The sequence below is a fragment of the Chionomys nivalis genome, chromosome 4 (assembly GCF_950005125.1).
Source record: "Chionomys nivalis chromosome 4, mChiNiv1.1, whole genome shotgun sequence".
Lineage (NCBI taxonomy): Eukaryota > Metazoa > Chordata > Mammalia > Rodentia > Cricetidae > Chionomys > Chionomys nivalis.
This window is the reverse complement of record NC_080089.1, coordinates 74,240,457-74,266,531: the sequence shown is the minus strand read 5'-3', so window position 1 is coordinate 74,266,531 and position 26,075 is coordinate 74,240,457. Positions and strand designations below refer to the sequence as shown.

The 26,075-nt window shown below is 39.6% G+C and overlaps 1 protein-coding gene across 3 annotated transcripts in view; it reads right to left on the bottom strand.

Annotated features, from left to right (window-relative positions):
- Window positions 1-26,075, bottom strand: part of Myo5a (myosin VA) — a 160,547-nt gene that overhangs the window by 78,505 nt on the left and 55,967 nt on the right. For all 3 annotated transcript variants that reach the window (XM_057768937.1, XM_057768935.1, XM_057768936.1), the window contains exons 5-9: window positions 23,641-23,797; window positions 11,939-12,082; window positions 6,971-7,052; window positions 6,350-6,457; window positions 3,173-3,279 (exon numbers count right to left, since the gene is read on the bottom strand). In XM_057768937.1, the coding sequence (XP_057624920.1) occupies window positions 3,173-3,279; window positions 6,350-6,457; window positions 6,971-7,052; window positions 11,939-12,082; window positions 23,641-23,797 (598 nt within the window). The remainder of the gene's footprint in view (window positions 1-3,172; window positions 3,280-6,349; window positions 6,458-6,970; window positions 7,053-11,938; window positions 12,083-23,640; window positions 23,798-26,075) is intronic.

The window sequence follows — 26,075 nt, the reverse complement described above, 5'->3', positions numbered from 1 at the left end:
CTTTGCAATCTCCTGTAGGGCTCATTTGGGAAAAAAAAGTTCTATGAAGAACTTTCTTGGTTCTTCATAGATTTTTCTGTATCTCTTAGGACATAATCAATCACTCAGTCAGAAATCTGTCAGCTAGTTAATGAATCTGAGCTAGTAAACAAAAACAAGCATGGCCCCTGTGACGGTTTGAGTGAGAATGTCCCCCAGTAGCTCATATTTCAGTAACTGGACACCAATTGCTGGGGCTGTTTGGAAAGGATTGGCCGTGTGGTCTTCTTGAAGGAGGTTTACCACTGGGAACAGGTTTGAGGTTTCAAAAGTGTATACCACTCCCAGTGTCTCTGTCTCTACCTTGCGGTTGTGGTTCAAGATATAAGATCTCAGCCTTAGAGCCATGCCTGCCTGCTTGCTGATCATGTTCCTAACTATGATGGTCATGGACTCACTCTATGAACTAAATTAGCTTGTTCATGGTGTCTTAATACAGCAACAGAAAAGTAACTAAGACAGTCTCAGGGGAAGTAGATATAATGACTGAAGTGTAAAACAATATAAAGAGGAAGACACTGTGCTGAGAGTCCACACAAGAGGAGTTTGCTCTATCCAGCAAGGCAGGAGACAATTACCTTAGATCATAGATTAGGATGAGAAAGAATAGCAGCAGAAACTGCTTGGTTAAGAAGAGGAATATTGTCTAAGTTGAGGGGAACATGAGGAGAAAAAATTTCTGTAGTAGGAGGGAAACTAGCAAGAGGAGGAACTGAAGCTAAGTAAAGCAGAAATGTGTAAAATGAAGTTATAAAAACCATGGCTGACCTTTATCCTCAGGCCATCAAAGGTTTGAAGTAGACAGTCTGATGTCATTTGAAGAACTTTTAGATTAGAATTCTTTAATTATTAACAGAATTCTGAATCCCTTACATGTCTTCTGTGGACCTTATGTGAATGGATGTTTGATAAATACTTGTTTAATACACATTAGTGTGTTTTATTTTCCCCTATCTTCCATATGCATCAAGTGCATTTGGCAACATTTCTGGAGAATGGGCAGGGTATATATTATCTCTCATTGAAAAATGAGGAAATGAGATCCAAAGGGTCAAACAGCTTGACAACAATCACATGGCTAGTATATATCAGCACTGCCATTAAAACCTGAATTTCCTGATGCCCTCAATGGACCCTTCCCAGGCAAGCAACCCTTCCCTAAAAGTAATCACTTCAGATACAAATCAGTATTTTGACTAACAATAACTACTGGTCTTGAAAGAGTGATATGTGCTACATGGATTAACTTTGAAAGACCACATATTCAATTTATATTAGTGTCCAGAATAGGTCACTCTACAGAGGCAACAATTCAAGGCAGTTTGAGTTGATGAGATAGGGGCACAAGTTGACAATAGGTAAGGGGTCCAGGCTTAATTTTGAAAGTATTTTAAACCCATTGTGGCTATGGTTACATATATCTATGAGAATACTCACAATCATGTATTGTCAGTGGTAAATAGATTGTATCTCAATAAAGCTGGTTTTCGGGGAAAAAAACCAAACAACTGTTGATAGGTATGACTATGCATACCTGTAATCCCAGCACTTAGCAGAATGAGGCAGGAGGATTGTCACAAGTTTGAGGCCAGCCTGAGTCACAAGGCACCCTGCCAAAGTAAGGAAGGAAGGAAGGAAGGGAGGGAGGGAGGGAGGGAGGGAGGGAGGGAGGGAGGGAGGGAGGGAGGAAGGAAGGAAGGAAGGAAGGGAGGGAGGGAGGGAGGAAGGAAGGAGCAAGGCAAGGCAAAAGACAAAAGGCAGGGAGTGAGGAAAGGGGGGAGGGAGAGAGAGAGAGAGAGAGAGAGAGAGAGAGAGAGAGAGAGAGAGAGAGAGAGAGAGAGAGAAAGGAAGGGCAGGTGGGCAGGTTAATATTTCCTTAAAAGAAAATAGGGGTTTAAACCAGAGCCATCATTTTCTCCTTTAAAAAAAATAGTAGGGCTAGGGAGATGATTCAGTGGGCAAAAGTCACACAGCTGTGGACAAAAGTTTCTCTCCGGTCTGGTCTCGCAGCCATTCAGTTCCAAGAAACACACTGAGGCTCATATTAATTATAAACTGTTTGGCCTATTAGCTCAGGCTTATTACTAAATAGCTCTTACAACTTAAATTAACCCATAGTTCTTGTCTATGTTTAGATATGACTAGGTACCTTTTCTCAGTAAGGCATTCTCTTGCTTCCTCTGCATCTGGCTGGTGAATGCTTCTCTGTCTTTCCTCTTCCCAGAATTCTCTTAGTCTGGTTGTCCTGCCTATACTTCCTGCCTGGCTACTGACCAATAAATGTTTTATTAAACCAATAAAAGTGACAAATCTTTAAAGTGTACAAGAGCATTATCCCATAGCACACAGCCTGATTAACTAAATCCAATCTCTGGGACCCAGGTAAAATCTGGATGTGGTGGCAATTATCTGAAATCCCAGTACTCTATGATGAACTGTAAAGCAAAGGCAGGAGAACTGGCCAAAGGCTTCCATCCTAGAGTATGAGTAACAGGTAGAAACAAAAGATACCTTGCCTCAATGGTGAGAAAGGTGAGAACCAACTCCCAAAGTTGTCTTTGGATTCCACATGTGTCTGGCACATACATGCCAGTACATATATGCACGCATGCACACACACACATTTGGATTCCACATGCATGTGGCACATATATGCCAATACACACATGCACGTGTGCGTGCACACACACACACATACACAGTGGGGCTGGAGAGATAGCTCAGCAGTTTAAACTGCTTGCTACACAATTCTCAAGATTGGAGTTTGGGTTCCAGAACCCGAGTAGCAAGCTAATCATGCAACTCTAGGTTTTAGTGATCCAATGTCCTCTTCTGCTCTACATACACACACAAAGTTGTTGTATACCTGTGTGCTTATGCATGTGCACAAATATACAAAATAAATAAAATAATAAATAAATTTAAAAAAATGAAACCCACTGTAGGTCTATGGAGATGGCTCAGTAGGTAAAGTGCAAGTATGACTAATAGAACCATGTTCAAAAAGCCCCACATGGGGCATGCCACAAATACATTACTTACCTAGCATGTGCAAAGCCCTAGGTTCTATCCCCAGCAGTAAAACAAAACTAACGGACAGCCTGCCATCATGTTAAGCTTGTTGTGAACTTACAGGTATTGTGCAGCTGTCTGAATCTCGAGATGCAAATCCAACATTGCCTAAGTGAAGGATGCCAGCAAGTATTCGAAAAATTCCCATTTGGTAAGATTCACTTATTCCTGGAATATAGCAAATAAACAAGTGATTTATGGCAGAATAGCAAAACAGTAATTATAAGAGAATATTTTAACTCTAGTATTAATTCTTAAATATTGCCAGATGTGCATATCATATACATAGTCACAAAAGCAATACCTTTGACTTTGCTGACAATAATAAACTAGGCAGATTCACATTGTGGGTTATGGAGTATGCCTGATTTGGTCTTATATCCTGGCACTGAAATCAACCTGCCACCTCCACAGACAGAAAACTTCATCCATCTATGCTTTGGTTTTCTTATTTGAGATAAGGAGATAATTCTTCAAAGAGTGCTTGTAACATTAAATGAGATAATTCACAGAGTATACCTGGGACACATTAGGTATTATTACTAATTAGGTGGCATTACTGTCACATCTTAGATATATAAGTATTTTATTAATATTATTGCTACTATTTATCCCTACTTAAAATGCGTATTGTATTTAAGGCTGATTTAAGTTGGATTATTAAAATACTTCAAGTATAGATTAATTAGAAATCAAAGAGATTCCAAGATCAGAAGTATTTTATAGTTTTATATTCATAGTTAATGAGTAAAAGTCCAAACACAGCTTTGGAATAGGACCTAAATGATATGATGAGATTAGAAAGCTGGATACTTTCTGGCTTTTACCAGATCTGGTTTCATTTTTTCAGTGAAGATAAGAAGTTCTAGAATATTAAACATAATTATATAAGTAAAAGTAGTAAAATTATTTTCAAAACATTTTTTCCATAAGGAGACTGAGATTAACATTATGATGAATGCTTTGCTATTTCCTATCTTCCTTCTTTTCTTCCTGTTCGTCCTTCCTTCCTTCCTTCCTTCCTTCCTTCCTTCCTTCCTTCCTTCCTTCCTTCCTTCCTTCCTCCTTCCCTCCCTCCCCCCCTTCCTCCCTCCCTTCCTCCTCCCTCCCCTCCCTCCCCCCCTCCCTTCCTTCCTTTTTAGGCTTTTCTGAGACAGGATTTCTCTTTGTAGCCCTAGCTATCCTGAAACTCACCCTGTAGACCAGGTGGCTGTGAACACAGAGATTCTTTAGCCTCTCTGCCTCTTGTGTGCTGGAATAAAGGGCATGCGCTACCACACCCAGCATTGAATTGGTCTTTTAAAATTCTTAAGGAGAGCAGTGTTCTCATAATGTGTTTGTGGAGCACTGGCAGGCCTTGCTAAAATGCACATTCTGAACCCACAGCTTTGTGAAGTGGTATGAGAGTCTTCATTTTTAGCAAGTCCCACAGTGGTTCAAGACCTAAGCTCCCTTGCTTGATGGTATGTCTCTAAATACCAAGTACAATAATTGAGTTACTTCTATTCTGAGGTTTTATAAAAATATGGGGGAAAAGGACACCTTTAAAAGTTGTATAGTTCATAGTATGAATTGATTCATATGTGGACTTAACACTTTCAAATCACAGAGAGAACAATGGCATCTGTTTCAAAAACACTAGAATAACAACACTATGTGCATGTATGAAATTCTCAAACAATCGAGACTTAAAAACTCTTTTATCAAAAAGCAACAACAAAAGGAAAACACTAAAATACATGTGTTCTGTCACCATGCCCTGAAAATAACAAGAGAAATAACAAAAGCAAAACTCTGCACTGGGCATTGTGACACATGCCCTCCATCCCAGTACTCAAGAGGCCAAGGCAAGAGGACCAAAAATCATAGACCAGGCTGAGCTACATGGTGAAAATCTATCTCCAAAAATTATCAACAAACAAAAACAAAAGAACAAAAATAAGCAAGCCCCCAAACAACCAACGAACAAAACCTACAAAATGTGAGTTTATATATATATATATATAAAACCCTCTCCGCACAGGGACAATGGAAAGCTTGGCCAAGATGATGGCCCCTCGGATGGCAGTGGCTACCTCCTTGGAGCACTTGACACCGAGACCTACGTGACCACTGTAGTTCCCAATAGCGAAGAAAGCCTTGAACCTGGTCCGCTGGCCTGCCCTAGTCTGCTTCTGCACGAGCATGATCTTCAGAACCTCATCCTTTAGGGAAGCTCCCAGGAAAAAGTCAATAATCTCAGATTCCTTAATGGGCAGGGAGAACAGGTAGATCTCCTCTAGGGACTTGATTTTCATGTCCTTATCCAGGCGGCCCAGCTTGGTGACGGGAATCCACTCCTTGTCTTCAGCTTTACTTCTGCGGCCTTAACCTAGGCCAAGGCCCCTCAGACCTCTACGACTGCTGAATCCTCCACAGAAACCGCCATGGCCTCCTAATCCTGCCCCCCCCCCCACCTCCCGCTGCACAGCGTCATTGGCTACTGGGGGAACAAGATTGGTGGCAAGCCCCACACTGTTCCTTGCAAAGTGACAGGCCGCTGTGGTTCTGTGCTGGTGCGTCTCATCCCTGCTCCCAGAGGCACTGGCATAGTCTCTGCTCCTGTGCCCAAGAAGCTGCTGCTGATGGCTGGCATTGATGACTGCTGCACATCAGCCAGGGGCTGCACTGCCACCCTGGGCAACTTTGCCAAGGCCACCTTTGATGCCATCTCTAAGACCTACAGCTACCTGACCCCCGACCTCTGGAAAGAGACTGTGTTCACCAAGTCTCCTTATCAGGAATTCACTGACCATCTTGTGAAAACCACACCAGAGTCTCTGTTCAGAGGACCCAGGCTCCAGCTGTGGCCACCACATAAGGGTTTTTATACAAGGAAAATAAAAGTGAATTAAGTCTGTTAAAAAAAAAAAACCCACTTCATTTAGTTTCAAACCCTAGATTTTTGTAAAAATTTAAGCTAAAAGTTAATCTTACCTCTCCTAATACTGAAATATGCTCTTAAAGTGCAATTCAAAATAATCTTCATTAAATTAACAAGGTTGAGCAACCGTTACCACTATCTAATCCTAAAGCTGTTCTAAGAAACCTCAGGCCCATTTGTCTGAACAAGTTCCATATATGTGACATCTCCCAGCACTGTTTATCAGTTAACATAAAGCCAAACCAATATTCCAAACAAAAGTTACTTGATTCAAAACAACCAGCACTTGTAAGTTAAAGAATGAAATGCCATTACCCAGCAGAGTGCAGGCCTGCCTGGTGTGCGCCATCTCCTTCGCATCATCCACTCCTTCAATCATAGGGCTGCCTCCTTGCTTCGTGTAATGAAAACTATCTGCATTTCCTGCAGTGAAGGAAGGTAAAGGTTTTTCTTTTATGAAGAGAGGCTTGGACTTCCACCCTTACACATATGCTGAATTAGAGGTAGTGACAGCACTGATATATATAGGATTTGGAGTCTGCCCAGTCTAAACTCACATACTAATATAAGATCCAAAACTAAAATGCTCACAGATTTTATGTTAATGGGTGAAATAAATTATATTTTTCTTTGGATTTAATTCCAAACAAAATGCTAGAATATGTTTCCTCAAACTCTTTCATGAAAGCAGTTTTCAAGCATGAATAAAAGAAGGGAGGTTAGAACGCTGAACCCCATCTACTCCTCACCTACCCTAACCCACTGCTACAGGCAATCCTGTCCCTGATGTGGCCACTCAACCCACCCACTCTAAAGCCATCTGTAGACCTTCAAGAATCTTTTCATTCATAAATATTTTAGTAAGAAGATTTTTTGACAAGCTTGAGAACTCAAAATTTCACAGAAAAGCATGCCCATCTAGTTTCACATCCGTACCTAATCGCAGCATTTTAAACTCAGGTAACTTCGCTGACGCACAGAGCTGATAGAAGATATGGTAGTTTCTCTCCTCTTCTGCCTTTGAAATAAGAAGAGCTTTCAATTGTGACATCTTAATATAAAAACCAGGAAAACCTACCATAACACATAATTTTAATATTTAACCATCTCAGCAATTCACCACATTTTCTAATACTGATTTAAATAATTAACCCTTATAATTTATGCTACATCTACAAAGGAGGAGCATGGCATAAAAACTGAAACCAGGCAGGGCAAACAGTGAGGCTTTATCTCTTGAAAAATAAAAATAAGTAAGAATAAAAATGTTAGTCATATTCAGTATAAAATACCAGGCAGCAGGACTTTTTTTTTTTTTTAAGGGTTTTTGGTGTTCTTAAACTCAAGGCTTCAAAACATGCTAGGCAAGTGTTCCCTACCACCGCACCGTATTTCAAGTCCATTTTAACTTTTTATTTTGAGATAGTCTCACTAAATGCCCTGTCTGGCTCTGTAGATCAGACAAGGTCTTGAACTTGTGAGTCTTCTGATTCAGTCTCTCAAGAGGCCTGCACCACTGTGTCTCACTTGGTAATGTTTTCTGAATTAGGGAATTTCTTGATAGATGGCCACATTATCATTAAACACTGGTGATTGGGGGGAAGCTAAAATGTTATTTTTTTGCAAAGCTCACCATTATTTTCTACTAATAACTTCTAGATTTGTGGTATTCCTAACACTTTGACTAAAAGGGAATAATCTCATCTTTGCCATACTTTAGAGATACTAATCTCTTATGACTGCAGTAAGTCCATAAATGTACTGTATTCTCTATATGTGTTTATATACTATATACTTTGAATTATGGAACATATATAGCATATTTTCTTATCAACAATAATTTGATAAAATAAAAAAATTATAATGTAAGGTCAATATTTAGTATTTCTTTAGTTTTTTTTTCTACATACACATCTAGAGAATAGTTGCAGAAGTTACTGCACATATGAAGCTGAATACTAAAATCCAATCAACATATTCTTAAATTTTGGAGTACATCCATCTGAATAAAGATTAATGTTAATAAAGTTAAGGGGAGGGGCTGGAGAGATGGCTCAGTGGTTAGGAGCACTGACTGCTCTTCCAGAGGACCCGGGTTCAATTCCCAGCACCCACATGGCAGCTCACAACTGTCTGAAGATCCAGTTGCAAGGGATCTGAAACCTTCACATCAATGCACATAAAATAAAAGTTAAATAAACCATAAAAAAAAATAAATAAAGTTAAGGGGAGTTCTGAAGCCTAAAGGGGTTATGACTACTGAAGGAACACAGGACACTGAACAAACATACCAATGACCACAAGCATGACTAGGCAAGAGATCAGATGATTCAGCACACAGAAACTAGAAAATCAGGTGGGCCTGCAGAAACGCTGTGGTCATCTTTGTACAGGATAGCTTATTTTGACTGTGATTCATTTGATAAAACAAACATTCTCAATATTCTATACTCCTGAAGACTGGGGAACTGCTAGACTTACTACCACACCTATAGATAAAGATTGAGCTTTGTCAAATTCTTTTTTTTTTTGGTTTTTCGAGACAGGGTTTCTCTGTGGTTTTGGAGGCTGTCCTGGTACTAGCTCTTGTAGACCAGGCTGGTCTCGAACTCACAGATATCCGCCTGTGTCAAATTCTTCATTAGGTAGTCTTACCACTGGTCAACTTACTGACCAAGGTCAATTTCCATCTCTCTTACGCTTGCTCACAGTCCCTATATATTTCTTTTTTAAAAAAAAAAATTTAGTTTATGTATATAGGTGTTTTGCCTACATGTCTGTTTGTGCACCACATGTGTGCAGTGTATGTAAAAGCTAGAGAAGAGTGCTGAATCTCCTGGGACTGGAGTTACAGACAGTTGTTAGACACCGATATAGGTAATGGGATTTGAATTCAGGTCCTCTCTTAACCTCTAAGCCATCTTTCCAGTCCCATATTCCTACATATTTCTACAAGGACTTAACCCATCTACGTTTCACTCATTCTTTCTTCTCACTATAGATTATTTTTTTAATGTGTGGAATAACACTGTTGTTTGTAACTTTAAAGGAGGGTGGTTACTGCCTTACTATACATATCAAGTATTTATTTATAAGTTTATGCATATCAAGTATTATAATTTAAGATTAAGTATTTAATCAGGCAAAGTCAGGGTTCCTGGCTTCCCCAAATCATGCCTCGGCATATACAAGACAATTTCAAAGCCAAAACAGACTTTGGCAACAGAAGACTAGATCCTGCTGTGCGGACTATTTCAACTTTACTGATGTGGCATCCAGCACACGGGTCACTGAAACTCTGGATCTCGGTATGATGTGTGCAGTGGGTCAGCAGGAGCCACATACTGACATTTTCTGATGATAATCTACATCCTCACGTGCCTACAATGTGAGAGTGTACACCTGCTAGTGCTGCAAGGGTGTAACACATGTCTTTCCATCAGAAAGGAACAACAATACAAGTGTCAACAAAAATTCTGTACGAATATTCAGCTGTGATTTGATGGCAGTTTACAGCTTGGCTATGGCAGTTTTCTTTTAGCTCTGACTGGCAGAACAGGGACTGGGCTGAAACATTAGGGTTAACAGGAGGAATGCCAGTCTGCAAAAGAGAGCTGGAAGCCCTTTTTTACTGGCTTCTTCTAAAGAGCATGTTCACAAGAAGCTCTGCCTATTTGAACTTGGAACTGGTATTATGTAAATCATCTATAATGGATCCAGGCCACATGGCCCAGTATTTGTTGGGTTCTTTCTTCAGCTCATTAGCCCACTTCCATTCCTTGGATACTTTTCCTTTCTTAATGAGCCATTTCTATTTCTAACCATGTGTCCCCCTGCAATCCTTTGCTCTAGGGTATAAGAGCCAGGAAATGGGTACCTCTGAACTCAGATGAGACTCAGCCCTCCTAAGTAGTTTTTCCTGATATTCTAGGCCTTGTCTGCCCTCCATGCCTAGCTTAAAAGGCCTGACTTTTCTGTCTTCCCTCTTTTTGGTGGCTGCTGGGATTTTGAGCCTTCCTCTATTGTTGTTTTACTTTCAAACTTTAGTAAAATTATCCTCAAGCATCTGAATGGATTTTTTAATTATTTTATTAAGACTAAGAACTCAAAGAAACCCCCCTCTCAATTTCCCTGTAACATCACTCTTCTCCTCAATGTTATATCCTAAGAATAAAAAAAAGAGTAAAGAGAACAGGGATATTGTGTTTTTCTTGAGCTGAGTTGAAATTCTTTGAAGACATAGATCAATGCTTTCTTTGTCAATTGGGAAATATAAGAGACAAGACTAAATAATGCCTTGTCTCAACTGAGCTTTTCAATAATATCTGTAAGAAAGTCAAAACCACTCACAAGACTCAGAAAGACAAACAACACACATTTTCTTTTACAAGTAGAATATAATTTAAACATAAATGCATAACGCACACATGAGACAACATGAGCACACAACATGAACGTACAATAGAGACTATGATGAGGAATAATATCTAAAGCAGGGGGTGAAAGTAAACAAAAGGTCGTGGAGTGGAGAAAGACAAAACATGCTTTCTTTCACATGCAGAATCTAGCTTTAAGATATATTCAGATAGATATGTATACATATATGTCTATGAACGAAATCAGGAAGACACTATGTGAGAGAGAAAGCAGATCAGCAAGAAAAAAAGGAGGGTACAAGAGTGGTACGGAGCAATTATATGTATATACACAGATGTCATAATGTGATGGGGGAGAGTCTTCTGTTTTGTGTTAATTTCATTGGTTAAATAAAGAGACTGCCTTGGCCCTTTAATAGGACAGAAAATTAGGTAGGTGGAGTAGACTGAACAGAATTCTGGGAGAAAGAAAGCCAAGTCAGGCAGTTGCCATGATTCTCCCACCTGACACAGACGCAGGTTAAGATCTTCCCTGGTAAGCTACCACTTCGTGGTGCTACACAGATTATTAGAAATGGCTTAAGCAAGATGTGAAAATTAGCCAGTAAGAGGCTAGAGCTAATGGGCCAGGCAGTGTTTAAAAGAATACAGTTTCCGTGTAATTATTTCGGGTAAAGCTAGCCGGTGGCCGGGAGCTGAGTGGTGGGAAGCGGCCCACAGCCCTCACTACAATAATGGAATCCATTATTTTGTACAGTAACTTAAAAAGTTAATAAAATATGAAACAATAAACCTAAATCAGTGCCCATTCTCAAGAACAATTAGTTTAAAGAAGTAGTCCTCTACCTCTGGCAAGAATCATTTTATATGTTTCTATCCAAGTGCCTTTTATAGTAATACTGTGAGACTAAGCTCAAGAGTACAGAGAAATGAGGTATATCATACTAGCAAACAAGGGCTCTATAATTGGTATAGTACGGCTTTTTCCTTGGGTGTAAAATGACCATTATCTTGGAAAGGAAATTATGTTAGCTCTCATAGCCATGGAAATGAATTCAACAGAACCCCAAAGACATACCTAGGTCTTAAGTAATAGTGAGGAAGCTGTAATATAGCCTAGTAGAAAAGGCAAGGTGAAGTCACAGGAGCTTCAGCTAGGATTGAAGCAATTACTTTCTGCTCTGTTCTCCCCCAGCGCAAATGATCTTGCGAGATGTTAGGATATGTAAAAAATGAAAGGTTAACTGAAAGGGAGGCTCTATGATGCAGTTTCCATGAGGTTGTCATCCATAATGGGATGGGACTTCATAGTGATACAGCTACTTTGGGGTCAATCATGTATATAAATAAGCCTAATAAATTAACTGATTCATCAAATTAAACTTCCATAAAATAGTTATTTTATTCTGTCTTTGGTGTTCTCTCTGGGTTGCTTGTTTCCCTCTCCCCAAGAAAACTTAACATAGCAATTATATAATAATCCAAAAATCAACACAAGTATTTGAATGTGTGTGCACATACACCTTACCTGGAATACCACTCTGGATTTCTCTAAAAGGTAAGTTCTCATATTGGCACCGATGATTCGATATCTCTTGTCAAAACCAATTTCAATATATTTCCCAAACCTGCTGCTATTATCATTCCTGGTTGTTTTAGCATTTCCAATTGACTAAGAAGCAAGAGAGAAAACAAGATTTTAGGAGGGGAATGTATATCATTTACAAATCTTATTCATAGAGAGAAGGAATAGAATATAATCCTTAGTTCTAACTGAGTCTTTTAATAAGAGAAACAATTCTGCCCTTGTAAACAGCATAAGGGTCTGCTTTGCTTTCCAACTACACAGGCAGATGCCAATAGTTTTTCCTGTCATTTCACAGAAATGAATTTCAGAAGTAGCAGGACTGATGCAACAGAGGTGAGATTTTCATGCAGCATCTCATCATTAGCCATCAAAAAGTCAGAAGACTAGCCGGGCAGTGGTGGCGCACGCCTTTAATCCCAGCACTCGGGAGGCAGAGGCAGGCGGATCTCTGTGAGTTCAAGGCCAGCCTGGTCTACAAGAGCTAGTTCCAGGACAGGAACCAAAAACTATGGAGAAACCCTGTCTCGAAAAAATCCAAAAAAAAAAAAAAAGTCAGAAGACTGTCTTATGTAAATGAAATCATTAAGACAAAGGAAAATTTCCCTGTAAATGCTGGTATAAAAGATATCTTTGGAACTAGACAGTTTTATCATCTCATCCTATAGCAACAGAGGTCAAATGAGACTGCTTATTAGCAGGGATTAGTATTACCCATTCTACTGATTGATAACATTTTGTGGCAGCATCTCATATATCCCAGACTGGCCATGAGCTCCTTATGAAGCTCAGGATGCTTTAAACTTCTTACTCTCCTGCTTCTACTTCCAAGTGTGTGTGTGTGGATGATAGGCATGTGTAAATGCAGCTGGCTTTCCTCACTCAATTTGAATGACATTTTCAGAAACCAAAAGTAAAAAACTAAGCTTTCCGATATATAATGTGAATATGTGTATGTGTACAAGTACACGTGTGCAGTTGTACTGTACATGTGGGAATAAAGCCCAGAGGTCAACATCAGGTGTTTTCCTTGACCACTGTCCACTTTATTTACCAAAGTAGGGTTTCTCACAGAACCCAAAGCTACCCAGCTTGCCCTAGGGACCCTGTCTCTACCTCCTAAGCACTAAGATTACAGACAGGTCACCAAACCCAGCTTTTTAATGCAGGTACTTAGGACCTAACGTCTGATTTGCATGCTTGCAGGGCATCCATGCACCACATCTCCAGATCCCAAATGTTTGTTGCTACTGTTTGAGGGGGGTGTTGTTTTGTTTTGTTTTGTTTTGTTTTTGAGACAGAGTTTCTCTGTGAACAGTCATAGCTGTCCTGGAACTAGCACTTGTAGACCAGGCTGGCCTCGAACTCACAGAGATCCACTTGCCTCTGCCTCCCAAGTGCTGGGATTAAAGGCGTGTGCCACCAATGCCCGGCTTTTTTGTTTGCTTGTTTTAAAGACATCTCATGCAGTCCAGGTTTATCCGGAAGTTGCTGTGTAGCTGAGGATGACCTTGAACTCTTGATCCTTCTGCCACTACCTGTAGAGTACTAGGACTACAGGCATGTGCACATAGCTTGGTTCATGTTAGGCAGTCATTCTTCCAACTGAGTGCCATCTCACCCCAGCATTGGTTTTGATGGCTTTATCTAACTTGTAAAATATCTTCAACCAAATACTGAAAATGTAACGTTCTACTAAATGTTATACATAACCGTAAATTCTTAATGACATATGTCTGCTTTGTAAGTTAATAGAAAGTGATATGCTTCTGTAAATTTCTCTTTTAAGGCAAAATAGAAACAAGCATTCACATAATATATATTATAATATATATATATATATATAATATATAATATATAAACTGAATTTCAGCAATGCAGGGTCTTCAGTGAGCAGTTCCTTTTCCAAACCCTTGTCCTCACAATGTGCTGTTAAAAGCAGTTTCCACATTAGACTCAAAGGACAGTACCTTAAAGAACTCCATTAAAAAGAGCATCTTCACCAACGACTATTGCAGTAGGGTCTTTGACCAATGATTTATCCAAGATTCTTGTCATTGAATGAGAGGTTTATTTTCTGAGGTTTTTTTTTTTTTAATACAACTTTGGGTATTAAATACAACCCCCCCACACACACAGACACACACCTCACAGTTTGTAATTTCTAAGTAAATGTCTGTTTAGTTAAATTATTATATATATATATATAACACTTAATAACTTTATTTCATGTAAGATTAATATTTTCCCTTGTACAAAGTTTGTTAGGACTAATGTATCAAACCCACAATGAAGAGATAGATGTGAGAATAGTAAAGAATGTTAAGAGACAGAACAAATATCAGGGATAAAAATAATAAGACCCTAGCCACAAGAGTCAGTATATTTGATCCTTTGACCAATCAAAGAAAATGTATCATCACTGTCTCAAACAGATGAAAGATAGTATAATTTGTATCAGCAATGAGGATACTATTAGAATTTGAATTAACATTTTTAATGCATTTTATAAAAAGAATAAGAATGATTGGAAACTCTCTTCCTAGTAAATTACAGAGGGATTAATATAGCTTAAAACAATTTAACTAAACAGACATTTACTCAGAAATTACAAACTGTGAGGTGTGTGTCTGTGTGTGTGGGGGGGTTGTATTTAATACCCAAAGTTGTATATATAAAAAAAAACCTCAGAAAATAAACCTCTCATTCAGTGACAAGAGTCTTGGATAAATCATTGGTCAAAGACCCTACTGCAATAGTCGTTGGTGAAGATGCTCTTTTTAATGGAGTTCTTTAAGGTACTGTCCTTTGAGTCTAATGTGGAAACTGCTTTTAACAGCACATTGTGAGGACAAGGGTTTGGAAAAGGAACTGCTCACTGAAGACCCTGCATTGCTGAAATTCAGTTTACAAATTATATTTCCCTGCCTTTGATCAGACTGTGAATGAAGCAGCCAAAGGTACCTATAGCTCTGGGGATCTTTTCCACTGTGGGAGCCTCACCATGGGGCCACAGGACTGCATCAGCCTCAGGGCTTTCTTTTTTTTTTTTTTTTTCTTTTTTTTTTTTATTCTTTTTTAATTAAAATTTCCAACTGCTCCCCGTTTCCCATTTCCCTCCCATCCTCCCACACATTGCCCCCTCCTCCCACTCCCCTCCCCCATCCCCACTCCTCTTCTCCTCCCCCCAGTCCATTCCCCCTCCCTCTCGATACTGAAGAGCAGTCCAAATTCCCTGCCCTACAGGAAGACCAAGGTCCTCCCACTTCCATCCAGGCCCAGGAAGGTGAGCATCAAAACAGGCTAAGCTCCCACAAAGCCAGTTCTGTTATTCTCAGAGTCCTAAAGTCTGTTTTGCCCACTGCCGAGGGAATGAAGGTGGTCATACCCAGAATCCTCATCCAATATGAGGCAATTCTGTTGTGATAGAGGATCAAAAAAAAAAAAAAATCCATGTACATTTTTTAACCTAAGTAGTATTTTATAGGGCAGTAGTGAAGCAGGTGTTCATAGTACTATAGATACTATGTCCATCTGCCGCAGGCTGAAGTCATCCAGGAAGGGCAGTGATGTGACTCTAGTTGTCTACGGCATGCAGGCTCATGAGATCTGAGAGGTGGCATCCATGGCATGAGAAAAACTTGGCATATCTTGTGAAGTCATTGATTTGTGAACTAAGTGCCTCAGAATATAGACACACTTTGTAAGTTTGTGACTGAAATGGGGCACCTGGGGCTGGAGAGGGGGCTGGAGGTTAAGAGAACTAGCTGCTTTTGCAGAGGACCTGGATTCAACTTCTAGCACCCACATTGAAAACTCCAGTTCCAGGGGATCAGATCTTGTCTTCTGGCCTCCAAGGAAAATGCATATACTTGGTACAAATATATACATTTATGGTAAATATCCATGCATGTAAAATAAAAATAAGTAAATCTTAAAATGTTTGAAGAACAAACCAGGATGCCTGCTCTATCAACCATAAGACTCTTTTGATAGGTGCTTCACATTCAAGATTAACTCCACAGTCCAGGAAGAATGCTTTTTAAAGCTCTCATATCCAGAGTATGTGGATATGACACTCTATTTTCTCACATTTTTGAGCCGTTTGACATCCCAGACAAATGGAAGTGCTGCAGTGTCCTCAAAAGATAATCAACTAGGCCGGGCGGTGGTGGCGCACGCCTTTAATCCCAGCACTCGGGAGGCAGAGGCAGGCGGATCTCTGTGAGTTCGAGACCAGCCTGGTCTACAAGAGCTAGTTCCAGGACAGGCTCCAAAACCACAGAGAAACCCTGTCTCGAAAAACCAAAAAAAAAAAAAAAAAAAAAAAAAAAAAAGATAATCAACTACTGACCACATAGAACACCAGAAAGATTGCAACAAGATCTTTAAAATTTTTAAATTCTTTTATATGGCTTCAGATTTATCTCCTTTTTAAATTATAGCTTTATGAAATGAACTATCATGGATACTAGTTGGAGAGCTACAAAGTATCAATGTAGATTGGTTTTCCCAGGGTGTTTTAGAGTAACTTTCTAAAGTGTTCCACAGGAGATAATTTTATGAACTGTTTAGTGATTAATTATTGGGTATGGTGCTATACTAAAAAAACAAAGACACACTGAAAAGAAAAAAAAAACTAAAATGTTCTTTTTCCAAACAGCATGAATCTGATCAGTGCTGCCCATATGTTCATGGATGTGACATCACCCACTAAAGCATGGACACTCTACCAGGAGACATGCCCATGAAGGAAACTGAGTCTCCATCTCTTGGCAGCCATCAACTACAAAGAGCAAGCACTTCAGTCAGGGTGGGGCTTCATGAAATTCCCCATCGTCCTTGCTGGGATTTTGACTTGCTCCACCTTGTACCAGCCTTCTGCAGGCAGCCACAGCTGCTGAAAGCTCAAGGCCCCTGCTGTGTCCAGAACACACCGCTTTATGGCAGCTCTCCCTATTCTTTGGCTCTTGCAATCTTTCTGCCCCCTCTTTTGTGATGTTCCTGAATATGTGGGGGAAGAAAGTAAACACAGATGTCCCATTTAGGGCTCAGTACTGCAGTCATTTATTTTCTGCACTCTGATCAACTGTGACTTAGTTCACCTTTCTTGACATCATAAAAAAAAACTTACTATTCCATACATCTTCCTGATGTTTTATTTAGAAAAGGAGATTAATAATAAAGACAGAATTTTCAGTTGAAAGGATATAGACTGTCAAAAAGTAGACACCTATAGCAAAAGTAGCACTATCAATGATATCAATGAGTGCTTACCAAGCCCTGCCTTATGTAATTTCATATCTGTATCTAAGGCAGTTGGAGGAATGTGGTCTACAGTTTCTATTACACAACCTGCATCTACTGGCCATTTCTCATACCAGGCTGACAACTTAATAAAACAATGTCACATACTGTGAGAAAAGGGTAGGTTAGGGCTAAAGCAGAACTTTTTGACTGTCAGTAAAACATTTAAACATAGAACAATAAATAAAAGATACAGCAAATAAAGTCAATTTGAAGGCTTGGGTGGCAGAGTATAATCTCTCTGAGAAGCACTACCACACCCAGAGAGATAGATGAGCTTATGAAAGTAAGAAGAGGAACATTGGGGATGGATAGTATAAGTGGCAGGAACAGGAAGATAGGAGGAAGCAGAAAAAGAACCTTTTTTTTTTGCTCATCTCAGCAAACAAGGTAAATTTCTCATAATTGCATTTTACTAAAAAGAGTATCTGATGTGGATTCCCCTCTGTATGCTGTGAATATCATTGGTTAATTTAAAAAAAAAACCTGCTTTTGACTTATACTAAGGCAGAACTTGGGGGGGTGGGGACTAAACTGAATGCTGGAAGGAAGAAGGTAGACTTTAGGAGAAGCCATGTAGCCCCACTGAAGACAGACACTGGGAACTTTGCCAGGTTAGCCACAACCACGTGGCGATATACAGATTACTAGAAATAGGTTAAATTAAGGTATAACTGTTAGCCAATAAGAAGCTAGAGCTAATGGGTCAAGCAGTGTTTTAAATAATATAGTTTCTGTGTTGTTGAAGGAGCTGTGGGCTGTGTTCCTGCCACCCAGCTCCCGGCCGCCTGGCTAGCTTATGCCCCGAAATAACAACACACAAACTGTATTCTTTTAAACACTGCCTAGCCCATTATATCTAGCCTCTTCTAGGCTAATTCTCATATCCCGATCAACCCATCTCTAATAAACTGTGTAGCACCAGTCTTACTGGGAAAGATTCAGCATGTCTGACCTGGCGGCTTGCTTCATCACGTCTGCCTCTGAGAGGAGCTGCCCTGCATCTGAGCTCACTTCCTCTTCCTCCCAGCATTCTGTTCTGTTTACTCCACCCACCTATGTTCTAACCTATGAGGCCAAGCAGTTTCTTTATTAATTAACCAATGACCTTCCTCCATCACTGTGTGATTATTTCGGAGCTGAACAGCCTTGTGCCCATTTTCAAATTAATGTCATTTTTACTAACAAAACTCAAATTTGTACTGAAAACCACTACAACAAAAGATACAGCTGTTTTTTGAAAGAGGTAGAAAACAGCCCTTGGCATATTCTTTTTTAAAAAAAAAAATTTATTTATTTATTTATTTATTATTTATACAGTATTCTGTCTGCTTGTATGCCTGCAGGCCAGAAGAGGGCACCAGACCTCATACAGATGGTTGTGAGCCACCACGTGGTTGCTGGGAATTGAACTCAGGACCTTTGGAAGAGCAGGCAGTGCTCTTAACCACTGAGCCATCTCTCCAGCCCCCTTGGCATATTCTAAAAAGGTCACTGGGATGTGTTGCAAGGAAGCTGCTTGTTTGTCCTGGCTGCCAGGCTAGCTTAGCCCTGAAATAACCACACAGAAACTCTATTAATTAAAACACTCTTGGCCCATTAGCTCTAGCTTCTTATTAGTTAACTCCTACATCTTTATTTAACTCGTTTCTATCAATCCATGTATCACCACAAGGTTTTGGCCTACCAGAAAAGTTTCAGCACGTCTACCTCTGGCCACCGATCCATGGAATCCCTCTGACTTTGCTTTCTTCCTCCCAGAATTCAGTTCTGTCTCTCCACCTACCTAAGTTCTGCCCTATCAGGCCAAGGCTGTTTCTTTATTCATTAACCAATACAAGCAACACACAGGAGACTCCCTCAGGGATGTATTCCCAAGACAAACTCAAATTCTAGTTTTGGATGATCCAGCCTAGTAGACATGGGATTTCCTAAAGCTATGACAATCAAGATTTTTTAATATTCTAAGATTAGGAACTAGGATGTCTTAGGACTCTGTCAAATACTAGAAATCTGTTGCACTGGGGAAAATGAATAAAAGCCCAAGCTAAGCACTGCTGTTTTTAACTCAAGTTAAAAACTGGCTCCACAAAATATATGGCTTCAATATTAACACCAGTAGCATCCACTACTATATACAGAGCTAAATACTTTCAAACTCTTAATTTTAAATTTTACTGCTTTCCTTTGGCACAGCTGATGGAGGTGGTTCTTGTATTTTATCTGTTGCTTTCATTGGTTAACTAATAAAGAAAACTGCCTTAGCCCATTTATAGGCCAGCCCTTAGGTGGGTGGAGTAAACAGACAGAATGCTGGGAGAAAGAAGCCGAGTCAGAGAGTCGCCATGATTCTCCCACTCCAGACAGACGCAGGTTAAGATCCTCCCTGGTAAGCCAGCTCGTGGGGCTACACAGAATATTAGAAATGGGTTAGATCAATATGTAAGAGCTAACCAATAAGAGACTAGAACTAATGGGCCAGGCAGTGTTCAAAAGAATACAGTTTCCGTGTAATTATTTCGGGGCATAAGCTAAGCCTTGCGGGTGGCTGGATGCCGGGGACGCAGCCCTGCCGCTCATATTACAACAGAGTGGCACCCAACGTGCTAATGAACTCCACGTAAAACCTGAGAGGGCTTAAAAAGGAGAAAGAGAGAGAATATAAGACAGCTTTTTGCTGTTTGTGGGTTGTGTGCGGCAAAGAAATTGTCCTGACTCAGCAACAGGAAAAAACTGGCTGTTTTAAAATGCCGACTTTCTGGGCTGTGCCGCCATCACGATCTCTGTCTGGCTCCTGCAGGAGACAGAGTCTTTAAATGGATCATTTGGAGTAAAGTGCTATGGCTTGCTTGATGGCAATGTGGACTGCTGTGTGCCTGGAACTGTGTGTGGCTCAGGGGCACCAAATGGCTCTGAGGCAGGAGCGGCTCAACTCCGCCATGTGGAACTCTGCTGGTCTCAGGCAGGAACTACCGTAATTACCATAATAACAGCGCAGTTAAGGTTTAGACTGGGCAGGACACAGGCAGTACCATAATACCTCTAAATGTTGCAACTTAGGTTTTTAAGAACTGCTTAATATTTTAAGAAATGCTCCTGAAAAAAAAAATTACAGATTCACAATAGAACTGATTCAGACACTGTTGGATGAATGTACGTAGGCTTGAGAGAGAGAAAAATATATATATAAAGAATAATGTTTTAAAAAAAGGGTAAAGTCTTTAAAGAGACAGAGTACAGATAGTTATAGATTAAAAGAAATAAAGAAAAATAAGCCACGTAAAAATGGAAAATTCACAGAGAGTCTGGATTCTTTGTATTATTGTGTTTTCTTTAAAATTTTTGACTGTAAAGGAGCTAAGTGCAGAGAGACATTTCATTATATGGGCTGCCAAGCTAAACCAGAATGGATACAAGGGTATTATGATTTCAGAATATGGGTCTAAGGATATGATGCTTTGGAGAGGGTCTTCTTTTGTTTTCACAGAGGATGCAACCCTGTGGATTTCTTCTATCCCAATATGGTATGATAGACCACGCCCTCCTGAAAGGTTGCTGTGAACACCTTCAGAAAATTACTTCACTCAACTGCCAACCGAGATGACCCTGACACACAGGTTACACCATGAAAGATCTGAATACAGCGCCCCCATTCAGCAGGAAGCAGTTTGGAGAGAAAAACTGCGCCCATGTTCCCAAATATGGTTTATAAATGTTCTTTTACATTTAAAGGGGGATATGATATAGATATGAATAATTTGCATTGGTGTGGATTTTAAGGTCAATTTTGTTATATGTATATGCATATTTCTAATCTTGATTAAGGTATTGTGATTGTATAGTTCATTTAAAAATGTAATGTATATAGGTTGTTAATGGATAATCATCAATAATTGTCAAGCTTTTAGTCATGTTATTAGATTTTCTAGATGTCCATAGATATATTTACGCTAGATAGGCATTCTTCATATCTTTCAAAGACTGCAGAATATGGCATTTAATATTTTAATAACTTAGGGCTTTTCATGATAATGAGATACGTCTGCTCCTGGCAGCACCAATCTACTTCAAGAGGAAGATGGGCATTGAAGAGGCTCCTTATGGAGTTTGATAGCCATTTGGGCAAGAAACTGCTCTTGCCTGGACTGTTGCATAAACTGGACACAGAGAACCCTCAGAGAGAGGACTACTGAACTTGCCTAAAGGTGAGATGGTCTTTTGGGGTTCCTGACTCATGAAAGAGTCTGTGAGACATTCTGCAGGACACAGCAAAAAGTGACTGAACTGTCTTTGGAATTTCCTGCTTGATGAAAATGTCTGCTGGATACTATGGGCCTGAAGGTTGAAGATGGATGCCCCAACAGTACAAAAGAACTTTGGGTGACTGTCCAGGCAGTGAGATGTCTCTGTCATTTCTAGAGTTTTGGATCTCTTGTTTGCTTAGGTAATATTATATCCTTCTGGAGTCTTTGATGGAGTTGAAGAATGGATAGATAGTTATAGTTTTCCTTAGTTATGATAAAATAGATATAAATATTATAACTGTAATACTTGCTTGATAACTGTTTTGCTATATGTAATCTTACTATGTTAAAGTGAAAGCCTTTCTTTTTTTGTTTAAACAGAAAAAGGGGAAATGATGGAGGTGGTTCTTGTATTTTATCTGTTGCTTTCATTGGTTAACTAATAAAGAAAACTGCCTTAGCCCATTTATAGGCCAGCCCTTAGGTGGGTGGAGTAAACAGACAGAATGCTGGGAGAAAGAAGCCGAGTCAGAGAGTCGCCATGATTCTCCCACTCCAGACAGACGCAGGTTAAGATCCTCCCTGGTAAGCCAGCTCGTGGGGCTACACAGAATATTAGAAATGGGTTAGATCAATATGTAAGAGCTAACCAATAAGAGACTAGAACTAATGGGCCAGGCAGTGTTCAAAAGAATACAGTTTCCGTGTAATTATTTCGGGGCATAAGCTAAGCCTTGCGGGCGGCTGGATGCCGGGGACGCAGCCCTGCCGCTCATATTACAACACACAGCCACCTGCTTCTTCATGCCCATGTTACAACAGACACCTCTTCCTCCTTCTTCCTGCAGCACACCTAGCTTTGGAGGTCTCTCGGCTTCCTCAGAATATCTTGTCTAGGTCATCTAGGAAGGGGAGTGCACTGCTCTAATGGGCAGCCATATAGACAGAGGTCACAGCATTCATTTTACAGACATTACACACAGCACTGCAAACCAGGCACAGTTACCTCTAGTCAGATTACTGCAAAAACCACTTCTACCAAGGCGCATCAGGTCAATTTTAGCTCCATCTGTATTTTGGGTGATAACGAGAACTTGACAGAGGAAAAAGACAGGGATAAAATCATACCCATGTGATTTTGACAGGAAGGATTTGTTTCTGCCTGTCCTGATTTCTCTCTACTTAATGAAATCTATTTTTCAATTTTCAGAGCCATAACTTTCTGGAGTTCTATTAACAAGCAATTCTCTTCATCTACAAATCTTTAAAGATAAAATTGTCATACATTTGGCTATCTTGTCTTTGGCACAGGCATTTCTACTTTGTATATGTCCTTGACTTTGCTTTGGTTTGGTTTTCTGAGGAGGGTCTCAGTCTGCTGCCCAGGCTGGCCTCCAGCTTATGGTGATCTTCTTCCCTTAAGCTTTCCTAATGCTGGGATAACAGTCATGAGCCATCATATCCAGAGAGTAGACCAGGCTGGCCTCAAACTCACAGAGACTCACCTGCCTCTGCCTCCTGAGTGCTGGGATTAAAAGCATGCACCACTACTGCCTGGCAACACTTTCCTTTTTTAAAAAAAGTAAAAGTGCTCATGTGATTAGGGTTTATGTCTATAATCTAGATTTCGGAAACAATTAAAATTAGTAGCTGAAGAGGTTGAACTAAGCATAAAAAATATAATGTGGGTAAAATGATAATAGAACTCACTCATGTTTGAGTGAGAGCAAACCCTGATTTGGAAGGAGTGTAAACAAGTACTCAGGACTGGGAGAAAATGAGTAACCTTACCCTCTGTACAAGGAACAATAGGTATGAAGAAGTACTGCCTAGTATTATAGGCAGAATTCTTTCTGAAAGTTCAAAGGAAGCATTATAGAGTAATGTGAATTCCTCTATACCTAGGGTTTACTTGAAATACCCACCTTGCAAAATTTTCACTTTTACTAGATCTCTTACTAAAATACAGGAAAGAATTTCCTTAGCTTTAGTGGCTGGAAACCTTAGACTTTCTGACATGACAATAACAATCAAGTTTTCAGCTCATTGCTTAACCAGAGACTATAGAACAAAGGTTGAGAATGTTGCTCTTACCTCCATGATGGGGTTGGAGGCCAAGACCTTTTCCTCAACATTGGCCTCACTGGCAGAACCACTTACAGTTGCAAAGTATCGCATGGCATACTTAGCTGAGACAGTCTTTCCTGCACCCGACTCTCCGCTTACAATGATGGATTGATTTCGTTCATCCCTATAAAACAAATAAGAGTGACTGCCAGTGCGTCTACTTCTGATCCTTTCTCCCCATGAGGCAGAGTGCACTTCTGCTAGTTCATATACACAACAATGTAGAAGCAAATATATTTATTTGAAACATAAAAACATATCTGAAACAAATAAATATATTTATTTGAAACAATATTAAGAAATATAGTATTTCATAATGACCACCTATACACAAGGACAGAAAAGAAGGGTATACCATTAGCTTAAAAGAATCATATAACCAAGGACAACTCTGTGTTAAAGGCATTCTAAATTTTCCATGTATCTCACAATATTTTGTTCATGGAGATTTTCACTGGAATTTATAATATTGTTGTCAGCTACCATAGAATAAAAGGGGAAGTCAGGCAGTGCTGACGCATGCCTTTAATCCCAGCACTCAGGAGACTGAGGCAGGCAAATCTCTGTGAGTTGGAGGACAGCCTGGTCTACAGAGCTAGTTCCAGGATAGGCGCCAAAGAGAAAAACCCTGTCTTGAAAAAAAAAAAAGAAAGAAAAAGAAAAGAATAAAAAAGGGAATACTGGATCCACAACAAAAGAATTTAGAAAAAGGTTCTTAATTAAAGCTGTTTATAATCATTTGAAATATTTCAAATTGTCTATCTGCTAATGATTTGTGAAGTAGAATCTCCCAAAAGCTCCTATTCCTACCAAGCACCTACAGAACCAGGTAAGAATTTACTTTGTTGGCTAATTTCATTTTAAAAAATGTCATCACACTCATGTCTGAAGAGACAGTAATAGAATACTATTTTTTTTTGCTGTTGTGTGAAGATGAAGCCTCAGTTGCAATGGAGACCCAGGATATTGGGGACGTGAGACCATGAGTCATTGATTAAGGAAAACTGCCAGAATGCCAGAATGAAGTGACCATGAATGAATACTTCATGCCACAATAAAGTATGCTGAAAGTATATAACTTATTTTATATTTTATAGGAGTTTGTAGTTAAGAAATTGCTTTGAATCTCAGATGAGACTTGGACTTAGAATTTTTAAACAGTGTTGGGACTGACAAATACTACAGAGACTTTAGGATTTGACTGATCGCACTTTACATTATGAGACAGCCATGAGCCAATGGGACAAGAAGTAAAGATTATGCTTTTAAAGTGCTATGTTTGGATGTCAAATTGATAATGGGTAATGCCATGATGTTTAAACTTGATTGTTAAATTGGTCAGATTTAGAATCACTGTGAAGGGATTATCTTAATTTGGTTAAATAAGTAAAAGTCTACCGTAAATGTGGCAATACAACTCCAGGGGCTGGGGTCCTAGGAGAAAATGAGCTGATCATCATTTATCTCTGTTTCCTGACTGATGCTGGCTGCCTCATTTCTTCTGCTGTGACTTTCTGCCATGAAGGACTTGACCCTTAACCTGTGAGCCGAAATAATTCCTTCATTCCTTAAATTGCTTTTGTCATGTACCTTGTTACAGCAACAATACAAGTAACTGATGCAGGGAGGAAAAATTTTTGGTTTTTTGTATTTTAGTCCACGTTCACTTGAGTCCGTTGTTTCTGGGCCATGGCGAATCACAGTACAGAACAAGTAAGCAAAAGCAAAGCTGCTCACCTCATGGCAGCCAGGAAACAGACAAAGCTGAGAAGGGGGAAGGGATGAGAGAAACCCTTAAAAGACATATTCCCAGTCCCCTATTTCCTCTAGCCAGGTTGTACTTCATAATAGTGTATTCAACTTGGAACTTAATAGATTAACTCACTGAAGAAATTAGTGCATTTATTATCCAGTTGTCTCTCAATAATAGTACCAAATCTTCAACACATAAACCTTGGGAGCTATTGTATACTAATATTATAACACATGGCATATACACAGGTGGTACCAAACCTAACTTAGGATGTACTGACTGAAAGTCACAAAGCATCCATATAAAATCATCCATGTAAGGTAGCATGCATTACACCAAGCCTATTATATAACTAGGATACTTGGCACCACATGGTAGTTGAGTCACTGGTGTTAACAGGAGAGATTTCATCACCCATAAGAGTCATTTCCCACTTAGCCAATGAACTTCAGAACACAAGAACATTCAGAAACCACATAACAAAATGAGAGAAAGGCCTGGTAATAAAGTCAGAAGTAATAAAAGCAGATGACATGTCTAAATGGATGGAAGAAGACTAAAGAGATGGTGCTTCACAATAATGAAAGGAAGAGCTTGAATTTGAATTCTACTTAATATTTTTCAAAGTGCTTCTGTACTTATCAGCCAA